General features: G+C 42.6%; 1 protein-coding gene across 3 annotated transcripts in view; it reads right to left on the bottom strand.

The window, feature by feature from the left end:
- PANX2 (pannexin 2) overlaps window positions 1-11,286 on the bottom strand; it is a 41,852-nt gene extending 30,566 nt beyond the window's left edge. Inside the window, exons 1-2 of one of the 3 annotated variants that reach the window (XM_089684612.1) lie at window positions 11,004-11,286; window positions 10,282-10,606 (exon numbers count right to left, since the gene is read on the bottom strand). In XM_089684612.1, the coding sequence (XP_089540738.1) occupies window positions 10,282-10,507 (226 nt within the window). In that variant the 5' untranslated portion in view covers window positions 10,508-10,606; window positions 11,004-11,286. Of the gene's footprint in view, window positions 1-10,281; window positions 10,607-10,920 lie in introns of those variants that run through there. The other 2 variants (XM_089684604.1, XM_089684621.1) reach the window with 2 other exon arrangements.
- Window positions 11,287-11,580: the final 294 nt, after the last annotated feature.

Here is an 11,580-nt window from a genome sequence, read left to right on the forward strand (position 1 = left end):
ACTTTTTTTTTTTATGGTTGAACTAGATTTGTCTTTTTTCAGCCATCCTATGTAACCCCTACCAACAAATTCCTATTGGCCAGTGAGGAAATTCATTATTAGGAATGTGCAGGTGATAGGAGGGAGTGGGCAAGCTCCATCACTACCAAGAAGTGCCAAAGCTTTGCCTGGTCAGAAAGGCTTGACATGTGTGCAGGATTGGTGCATTGAAAGTTTCCACAGGTATGTGCAGCATACTAAGTAATGTGTAACACTTCAATGTATTTATTAGCTCTCATAGAGGTCACAGTACTTCTCCTCACAATGCCTGCATGTATCTTTCTTCCTGGAAGGGCAGCACTATTGTAGCTTGAATTTTAACTAAAGGCAAAACTCTTTTCATTTTGGATAAAGCGAGGGAGGATTATAACCCCGTCATTTTTTTTTTGCCATCTTTTGTCCCATTGGGGGGATTTCCCTTCACTTCCTGTCCCATAGCCAAAACAGGAAGTGACTGGAAATCTCTCCAAAGTGACGGAATCCTGGGTTGTCACCATGGTCCCTCATGGTTCTCAGGAAGATCACCCTTATCTTACTGTTCTGAAGTCAACCCCAAATTTGTAATTTTCTTTCTATCACTTTTGCTGATAGAAATGGTGAATCTCCCTAATGGACACACACACAGCAGAAAAATACTGACTCCAATTTTAACATCTACTTTTTGGACTAAAATCCTTCCTCTATATGACACAATCATGTAAACGATAGGCACAAAAAAACCTCTCAAGTGTAAGTGGCTTGTCATTTGACGAAAATAAAACAAACCTTCACATACAGTAGATCTTTCAGACTGTATGAATAATCTACTCCAAAGAATCAGTGTAGAGAAAAATATTGTATTCCGGTAACTGTATGTGGTTAATACCTGTAAAAATAGTATTCATTAGTGATCTGCGAACTGGCCTGGGTTTCGGTTCATGGAATATCCACAAGCCCAATCTGAAATCCACAAACCTTAAATATAGTGTGTGAACCCTTTTAAAGTCTATGGGCCCTGAATCTTACTATTTTTTTCTACCCTTTTTCAAGGCCAATTTACCACATTTTGGTTATAGAAGGGCATGGGTAGCTGGTCACTGACATAAGAGACACATACCAATGCAAAAAATGTTTAAAAAAATACAGTTCAGAGGGGAGTGAGTTTTTATATAAGGCTAAAAGGGCAACATAAAAATACATACAGTACCTTGAAAAAGTATTCATACTCCTTGAAATTTTCCACATTTTTTCATATTACAACCAAAAACGTAAATGTATTTTATTGGGATTTTATGTGATAGACCAACACAAAGTGGCACAAAATTTAGAAGTGAAAGGAAAATGATAATGGTTTTCCAAATTAAAAAAAAGTGTGGCGTTCATTTGTATTCAGCCCCCTTTATTCTGATAACCCTCACTAAAATCTAATGGAACCAATTGCCTTCAGAAGTCACCTAATTAGTAAACAGAGTCCACCTTTGTGTAATTTAATCTCAGTATAAATACAGCTGTAAACTGACAGGCCGGGCAAGAAGAGCATTAATCAGAGAAGCAGCCAAAGAAGGCCCATGGTAACTCTGCAGAGATCCACAGCTCAGGTTTGTGAATCTGTCCACAGGACAACTATTAGTTGTGTGCTCCACAAATCTTGCCTTAATGGAAGAGTGGCAAGAAGAAAGCCATTCTTGAAAGAAAGCCATAAGAAGTCCCGTCTGCAGTTTGCAAGAAACCATGTGGTCAGATGAGACCAAAATTGAACTTTTTGGCCTAAAAGCAAAACACTATGTGGCGTAGACTAACACTGTACATCACCCTGAACACACCATCCCCACCGTGAAACATGGTGGTGGAAACATCATGTTGTGGAGAAGCTTTTCTTCAGCAGGGCCAGGGAAGCTGGTCAGATTTGATGGAAAGATGGATGGAGCCAAATACAGGGCAATCTTAGAAGAAAATCTGTTGGAGTCTGCAAAAGACTTGTGACTGGGGCGGAAGTTCACCTTCCAGCAGGACAACAACCCTAAACATACAGCCAGAGCTACAATGGAATGGTTTAGATCAAAGCATATTCATGTGTTAGAATGGTCTAGTCAAAGTCCAGACCTAAATCCAATTGAGAATCTGTGGCAAGACTTGAAAATTGCATTTCACAGACACTTTCCATCCAGTCTGACAGAGCTTGAGCTATTTCGTAAAGAAGAATGGGCAAAAATGTCACTCTCTAGATGTGCAAAGCTGGTAGAGACATCCCCAAAAAGACTTGCAGCTGTAATTGCAGTGAAAGGTGGTTCTACAAAGTCTTGACTCAAGGGGGCTGAACACAAATGCACGCCCCACTTTTCACATATTTATTTGTAAAACATTTTGAAAACCATTTATTATTTTGCTTCCACTTCACAACTATGTGCCACTTTGTGTTGGTCTATCACATAAAATCCCAATAAAATACATTTATCTTTTTGGTTGTAACATGAGAAAATGTGTAAATTTTCAAGGGGTATGAATACTTTTTCAAGGCACTGTATTTCCGTTAAATAACATGCTTTGGGGATGCCTTAAACCTGCACATGAAGCGACGCACATGTAGGTACTACAGCAAAAGTGACATTAAAAAAATATTGCTGCTAAATGACAGTTCTTTGCCTACTGACTTCTGCTTGGAAAAAAATGGCTCCAGGTTCCTGGGAGATGACATTGACCGCATATTGTCATGACATACAGTATATGTTCAGTGACATCATCTGTGATCCCTTGGCTGGTTTATTTATACTCACCTGCTTGCTGGGGAGCTATTATTTGCAGCAAGTGTCTGACAGGAGAGGATCATTGGCCTATGTTGTTGTGTTTGTGTTTGCCGGGCTTCATTCATAATGCTTGACAAGGTAGAAAGCGGGCAGGTGACAGGTAGACCACGAACAGGTACCTGCGCTGCCACACCCTGCTTTTTAGTTGCCTTTTAGGTCCCTCTCCTCCCCTTTCCCTCAGCCTTCCCCACTGCTGCTGACATTCTCAGTACACAGTGGAGAGCAGGAGACAGCATGGCTGGGGACAAAAGATGGGAGGAGCTGGCCAAATGAACTTTTTATATTAATCTGCAGGTGATCAGTTGCTAGGTCGGTCCTAGCAACCAATTACCAGCTTGTTAATATGAAAAGTTCATTTGGCCAGCTCCTCCTCCCACCCTTCGTTCTGAGCCATGCTGTCTTCCGCTTTCTGCTGTGGGAAAGGGAAGGCAGAGGACACTACTGGGGGGGGTGATGTGCAGAGGAAACTGCTATGGGCAGGGCCACCCCCAAAGCAGTGACCTCTAGCCCCTCTTCCCCCCCACCCAGCAGTGTCCTCCTCCCCTTCCCTCCCATGGACTGGTATTTTAAAAATTGGAATTCCCAGCAAGTGGCTGGAGATTGGGATTTTTCTATCCTCCACCCTGGTGCCCTAAGGCAGCTGCCTAAGCAGCCTTATGCTGGCACCCAGAATATGGTTGCTTAGGCAGCCGCCTTAGGTCACCAGGGTACCTGGGGGGCAGAAGAATCCCCATCCCCATCCACTTGCTGGGAGTTCAGATTTTTAAAATACCTCACTTCCGACTATCCCCTTTATTGTCCTCCTGGTGCAGCTGAAAGCTAGCATCTCCTCCTCGCCCTCCCACCAGTGTACAGCTGCTGCAGGAGGAAAATCCAGGGGATCGTTTCTAGTAAACGCCTCCCCCGCTGCCCCTCCTGTCCTTGTTCCTCCTTTTTTCTGCTGTCTGGCCCTTCCCCTAAGTGCTCCCCTTTTAACAGGGTTCCTAAAAAAATTCTGAAAAATATTAAATAAAAATGTAAAATTAAAAACTACTGACACTATCCACTGCCCTACTGACACCAACCTCTGTCCTACTGATGCTGTCCACTGCTCTACTGACACCATCCACTGCTCTACTGACTGATACCAACCTCTGCCCTACTGACACCATCCACTGCCTTGCTGACTGACACCATCCACTGTTGTACTGACACCATCCATTGCTCTACTGACTGACAACAACCTCTGCTCTACTGACATCATCCACTGCCTTACTGACTAACACTGTCCATTTTTAAGGTAGGCTAAGTTTGTATTTTTACAGTGACATTTGTTTTATTATATTTTTCTACATTTTCCTTGCTATTTAGTTAGGTCCTGCTAGGTTTCTTTTTTTTTTTTTTAAATGGCGCTGAAGCCTGTTGATCTTTGATCTCTTTCATGTTGTTCAGGTAGATCTCCACCTCTCAAAGGTTGCCAACCCATGGTTTAGTCTGTAGGAATGTTATAGAGTCCCCAAACTATGGTATATAAAGTATCTGAAAATCGATCAATCCTGATGTACTGAAGGCCAATCTCTTTTTTCTATAAAACACTGTGACCAGAGTAATATAATGTTACCATAGTAACATTGTGCTACTCTGGTGAAGTGATCAGTATTTTATTTTTTATTTTTACACATTATAATTGCCTATAGCAGTGAATTTCGCTGCTATAGGCAAACATTTAACTGAATAAAATCGTTTAATTCAGTATTTTTTGTTGTGATTAGCTGTAATTGGCCACAACTAATCACATGACACAGATGGGCTGTGATTGGCCCAGTCTGTACTATGTGATCACTGTGACCAATCACAGCTAGCAACACAATTGTATACAATGGATGGCATGAAAGGAAGCAACAGGATGGTACACAGATCAGTCATCAGCTGTGTCCGATGGACACAGCCGGTGACAGATCTTGCTGCAGCGCAGCCCTGTGGGGAGGATGTCATATGACGCCCACCCTTATTGGCAAAAGTCCCACTCGGCCGTCATTTTGCTATTGGCCGGGCGGGAACTGGTTAATAAGTCAGCTCACTCAGATTTGCATTGTGAGGACTAGTAGTAAAGTAGAACTATTGTGTTAAAATTACAACCTAAAGGTCCTGTATAACAATCTAAAGTCCCAAATCAAGTTACTATGTGATGCACAAGCCTCATAAAGTAAACAAAAAACTTCCTTAACTTCCTTGACTGAATCAAACCCTTCTCTTTTTGCCTTTCATGTCCTCTCCCTCCCAGACACTGCAGTTCACACTGAGAGGGTTTCAGCAATAGAGGCAGAGCTGTTGTTTCAGAAAGCAGTAGGTAGGGTTAGATATGTCTAGGTGCTGACTGGCTAGTTATGGGCTTTGAATCAGCATTTCTTCATCCCACTTTAGGCACAGCCTACATGAGAATGGCAACTCTGCTGTGATATCAGGAGCAGTGCAGCATTGTTACCACACTATCATAGGAAACTACATTTGGAGGACTGGCAAGCTCAAAAGGTATTTGTGAAAGTTTGCAGGGGCACTAAGAGAAAATTGTAATTGCATATGTACTTAAAATAAAGTAATAATAGCGACTGCACCTGCGCTCCAAGCCTCATTGTGAAGCCGAGTTCCGGTTTCCGCCTTCTGCAGCACCGCTGCCGAGGGGACAGGTGCAGGAGAGGTCCGCTCTCCTACGCTCAGAGAAGACACCCTCTCCACCACCGCGGGGGACTCGGGGGGACAGTAAGTACTGTATACAACATGTCATATCACTATAATGGAGTACAGGGGAGCTTGGATATACATTACTGTGTACAGTTTTATATTTTGGACTTATTCTAAAGAAAAATGTAATTTCATAAGCTTTAAGGGGGCGTGGTTGGGGATGGGATGGGGGTGGGGTTTGGGGCAGGCCAGGGGTGGGGTTGGGGGCGGACCTGGGCAAGGTTGGGTGGGGCAACTGGTGGAGAGTAAGTTTTGTGACACACTAGTAGGTCTGGACTCGAAATTAATTTTAACCCCTGGGGGCATAGTCACTATAAAGTGGCATTTTAAAAACCAGCAGCTGGTCTTGCCATGGTTTTAGGGGAAGCACAAGAGTAGCTGTACAGACAAAGATTATTTCCAGTTAACAAATAATTTCTAGATTTCTGAGAATAAATCATGGCATTATGATATCCATGATCAAAATATTCTGAAAATGTTAAAGGGATAAGTACAATAAAAAAAATTAAATAAAAAAAGAGTACCCCTTCTGCAACAATTAGGCCTTGTTCACATCATACGTGCAGAAAAACTGATGGAAACTGACGTGCAGATCAGTTGTCATGCATGTTTCAGTGAGTTTTATACGCATTGCAGATTCGTGCACCGAAAAAAATCTGTATGTGATATTATTGTTTTGGTGTGAACAGGACATATAGAGAACACTTGATTTTGTTGTGCCCTTGCAGAACGCATGCAGAAAAACTGACGTCTCTGCCCCATGGTGTGAACAGGTCCTAAATTAGAGATATCTGTCATGCCCAGAAATGGCATATGTGCCCAACTGAGAATGGGTCAGGCAACTGAGAACAGGCTGCATAGTTCCCATAATCACCTCATCACATGTGCCAGGCAATATGCTATTGTTTTCTATAAACAGTTCAGTTCAGTTTTATAAGCAGTGCCTTAGGAAGTGTGAGTGCTGAGCTAGTAAACAGCAAAATTTGAAATTGAAACACTACACCACTGTTAGGAAGTCCAGATGTAACTTTATTCCAATAAAAGCCTGGAGTACAATCCAAAAAGTATCCAACACATTTCAGGGGTCCAAGAAAGCCCCCTTCATCAGGGCTAGAAAGAACATAAGAAGACTTGATACCTGTAAATGCACGTTAACACTAGGTATGTTTTGTGTTTTCGCATTAATTCATTTCAGTGGTCACAATGAATTATTATTCTGGCCAATGTAATTAATTACCATACTTTTACAAGCATCAAACATTTTTTCTGCCAAAACGTTGCTGCCAGGAGGAAAGGCTTCTAGGAGAGTTGGCAGAATGTCCTGTCTGCATGAGGCCCAATACAATGTCCCCTCTTTGGGATTGTGATATCAGATTGATAGGGATATTGTATTGATCTCAGATTGATATGGAGATATTTTTATGTTCTTTCTAGCCCTGATAAAGGGGGCGCTCCTGGACCCCTGAAACACATTGGCTACTTTTTGGATTGTACCCTTGCCTTTTAATCCTTTAGCGCTGGTGCCTCCAAGCCCTTTAAGAGGGTCAGATGCCACATCAGATACCAAGAGGGTTTGTAATCATGTGACCTCTGTGATTGGCTGTCACAGCGGTCACATGATCAGAAAGCTCCTAATTGCAAGTAGAGATTGGGAGCTTTCCATTAGCAGCCGGTAACTGTGCTGGGAGATCACACAGTGCGTGCTCTTGGCACAGTTTTGTTTTTTTTTGCGTTCACATACATATGGCCTCTTGTATCTAGGCCACTTAGCAGTGGTGTGGTGCTTTCAAGTGACACTAAAGCTTCGGGGTTTTTTTAATAGGTAACAAAGAGGAGAGGGGTAAGTAGTAAGTGATGCAGTGTTCAGGTGTCAGTAGTAAGCAATGCTGAGTTCAGGGGTCAATAGCAATAATGCTGAGTTTAGTGGTCAGTAGTAAGTGACTCAGAGTGCAGTGGTGAGTAGTAAATGATGCAGTGGCTTCAGGGGTCAGTAGTAAGTGATGCTAAGTTCAGGGGTTAGTAGTAAATGATGCTGAGTTCGGAGGTTAGTGAGCAATTCTGCATTTACGGGTCAGTAGTAAGTGATGCAGAGTTCAGTGTTCAGTAGTAAGTGGAACAGAATTTAGAGGTTAGTAGTGATGCAAAGTTCATGGATCAGTAGTAAGTGGCGCAGAATTCAAGGGTCAGTAGTAATGACTTTAGAAGTCAAAAGTCAGTGATGCAGAGTTCAGGGCAAAGTAGTGACACATAGTTCAGCTACAGCAGGGGTGTCCAAACTTTTTTCAAAGAGGGCCAGATTGGATGAAGTGAACATGGTGGAGGGCCGAACATTTTTCCAAACATTCTTTGAACCATTACAATTAAATGCAAATAAATTATTTTATGCCAAGTTACCGTATTTTTCGCCGTATAAGACGCACCTGACCATAAGACGCACCTAGGTTTTAGAGGCAGAAAACAGGAAAAAAAAAATTCTGAACTAATGGACTGCAGACACAGTACAGGAGATGACCAGAGACTGCGGACAGCACAGGGATGACCAGAGACTGCAGACAGCACAGGGATGACCAGAGACTGCGGACAGCACAGGGATGACCAGAGACTGCGGACAGCACAGGGATGACCAGAGACTGCGGACAGCACAGGGATGACCAGAGACTGCGGACAGCACAGGGATGACCAGAGACTGCGGACAGCACAGGGATGACCAGAGACTGCGGACAGTACAGATGACTGCTGACCTTTGGGGAGGTGGGGAGCGGGTACCTGAATTTGACAGGTACCCGCTCTTACTTCCGCAGTTGTTCTTTGATCTTACCTGTTCCTCGATCCAGCCGCGCGCTGTCTTCCCGGCTTCTGTAATGGCGCTCGGCATGACAGCCGGGTGCCCAGTGCGCATGAGCGAGAAGCACTTGCGCTTTGTGATTGGTCCGGCGGCTTCTGGGATCTGTCATGTGTCCCAGGTACCGCCTTACCATTCACAAAAAGCACCGCTTCTTGCGCATGCGCACTTGGCACCCGGCTCTCATGCCCAGCGCCCACACTACAGAAGCCGGGAAGACAGCACGCCACTGGATAGAGGAACAGGTAAGGTCCCGCTGCAGAGCTGAGCGGCCGGCCCGGTATTCTGACACGGCCGCGGTGGAAATACCGGACCGGCCGCTCCATATTCGCTCCATAAGACACACTGACACACTGACATGGAGGGCCGTATTAAACTGACCCTCGGGCCGTAAATGGCCCGCTGGCCGGACTTTGGACATGCCTGAGCTACAGCTTTGAAGATGTAGAATATTTGGCAGATATAGCTAAATTATGCAGACTACTGTAAGTAAACCTAACACAGTGTAGCTCTTTAATTTGGCAAAACAAAAATAATTTAACATTTTTAATATAAACAGTTTAAAAAAAGGGGGGGAAGAAGGCATAATGCAGTAGCTCTTAGAAATAATTAGGGTTATATCAATGGTAACTACACTTATAAAAAAGTAACATAGCATATACAATTACTACACAGGCCATATTGTAGTTGAATGTTATTAAAAATTGCCCTTCCATTTCAATCTGCAGCATTGTAACTTTCTGTAACATTGGAGTCCTTCTGTCCACAGTTCTGTACAGAAATGTCATTACCTGCTTGTGTGATTGGTTCACTGATTTTCCCAGAAGTCTGCACAAGCACTGCAAGTGCATCAGCTGATTAATAATGAAAATGTCACTCCCATTTAGATTCACTCTGCACATTGACATAATCAAATAGCTATTCCTTCATAGCAGAAACAGGTAGGACTCTGCAACAAAAGTTTGTTAAAGCTCTTGCAATGTACATGGGTCACCCAGTGGGGATTTTTCTTTTTCTCAAAAAAAGTGGAGTTACTCTTTACATTTTAAATACACTTTTTAGGTTAACTACAAATGTTATTCTGGAAATAGTGCTTTTCATTCATAGATTAATGCAGAGAGGGACTCAAACTGTTAAATTGACAGCTTAGTCCTGCAGATTACACAGGGAGAATGTGGCTGCTCCAGTGTAATCATCAGAGCTCCATGACAGCTGGATGCTGTGCTTCATTTACTAGGAGCATACAGCGTTTTTTGAACAGAGTGGGGAGCTATCACATTAACATTGGAGTGCTTTTGCTTACTCAGGGAGAGTCCTGATCTCCCTGTGTAATCTGCATGACTGAGCTATAAATTTGACAGCTCAGTCATGCACAGTGCAAGAGACAGCTGGGCAGAAAGCTCCTGCCTCAGCTGCACCCCTTGCAGCAATTCACCCAAGGCCTCTTCTGCCTTGGCTTGGCTTTGCGCATCCACCGGAGCTGGCTTACTTTGGGAAAAAAAATCTATTGGATGAGGTCTTCAGTTTGATCAGTACCCATGACCATTAGCTGCTGAAGTCTGCAATGCACACGTAGACCTTAGACTAGAAACAACTAGACAAGATAACTGTTGTCTCATGTTTATGGGTAGCTCAAGTAATTTACAAAGTAATACAACATCCCACATCAGTGCAAATAGATAGGTACATCTGAACATTCTTTGTTAAATGTGTAACAAACTGACTGGTTATATTAGATAACCTTTATGAAATATCAATGGTCTTTTTACCAACCACTGTAGCTTCCATGCTAGTCTCTCCTGCATCCCCAAATTAGTGCAATTACACTATCAACAATGCAGTTTTATAATAATATAATAGGAGGGGTCTACAATGATTAAATCATACTGGACTCACCAGCAAAGTTCTTTGTGAAGACCAAGGTGACAAGGAGTATAGGGATGAGGACTGTGCCAATGGTGACCACTCGATCAAAGGGAAGCTCCAGCTTAAGCTGAACCATGAGGGCTGCCAGGGACCCAGCCTTATCATCCTGCTGCCCTGGCAGGATCAGTTCTTTCAGTTTCTCTCCAGCTAGCAAAGCAGTAGCCATGTCTGGATGGTTATCAATGATATGTTGCATAAGCGATTGGGATTACAGTTGGAGCCTTGCCTCCTTAGCTTTTATGTATTGTCACCATCTACTGGGATGACCGTTGCTGGTCCAAAGAACAAGTCAAGTCTGCAGAAAAAAATGAACATGCTAGGAAGGAGATGCTTTAAGCTATTCAAATAAATTCAAATATTTAGACAAAATATACATAATCATGTGCGCATTACAAATATATTTAATTATATGCTCAATAACAATATAAACTTAAAAAAAAGGAAAAAAACATGATATTAAGGACTAATTTGTGTGGAAGGAAAACACATAATAATGAGGATTTCAGTCACTAAAGGAAAATCTGCATTCAGCTGCAGTGCCACTGAAACACAAAAATGAAAATATTTGTATAGATACAAGCCATGTACAGTATATATAGCCATTTTTACCTGCTGGGTGTCCCCTGAGTTGCACAAAGGTGATAAGCACACAAAGCTGCCATCTACAGATTTCAAGCTGTCAGAAAACTTACATTGCATGTCCCTGAAAGCCACCTTTGGAGGAGTATGAATGAGGTGAGAATGTCATTCGCCTTGAAAACCTGTACCCAATGCTACAAAATAGCTGGAATGATCTATATACTCTATCTTGCAGCATCAAAATGAAAAGCAGCAAGGCTTTGCTCCTGGCTGAAAAATTCTAAGTATTTTGGTGTTCATGTCAGCCATATGACAAGAGAAGCTTAGATACATAGCGTTTCCATTTACTGCAGGCTACAGAATGGAGGCGGGGTCTTCAGCATTACAGGCTTCACTGCTCTATGCAACAATATGTGTTCGCATCTCTTCCTCCTGGAGACACAATCAGATAGGCTGCTGCATTCATATTGCACTTAGGGGTTAGCTTTTATTTTTTGTATCCTCAGATGTGAACAACTAGTCAAAAAAGGGGTTAATGGATTATCAGTAAATGTTCTTTTGTAATTACGAAGTCTCTTATTTCTCACACATTTCAAAAACATTTATAATTTTATTGCACACAGGGGATCTTTGTAACTTCATAATGCACATCTGATCTACTCATGTGGTGTGATGTTTATTAAAAGCAGG

The sequence above is a fragment of the Staurois parvus genome, unplaced genomic scaffold, assembly GCF_062004578.1.
Source record: "Staurois parvus isolate SC_StPar_1 unplaced genomic scaffold, SC_StPar_1.0 ptg000019l, whole genome shotgun sequence".
In the NCBI taxonomy this organism is placed as follows: Eukaryota; Metazoa; Chordata; class Amphibia; order Anura; family Ranidae; genus Staurois; species Staurois parvus.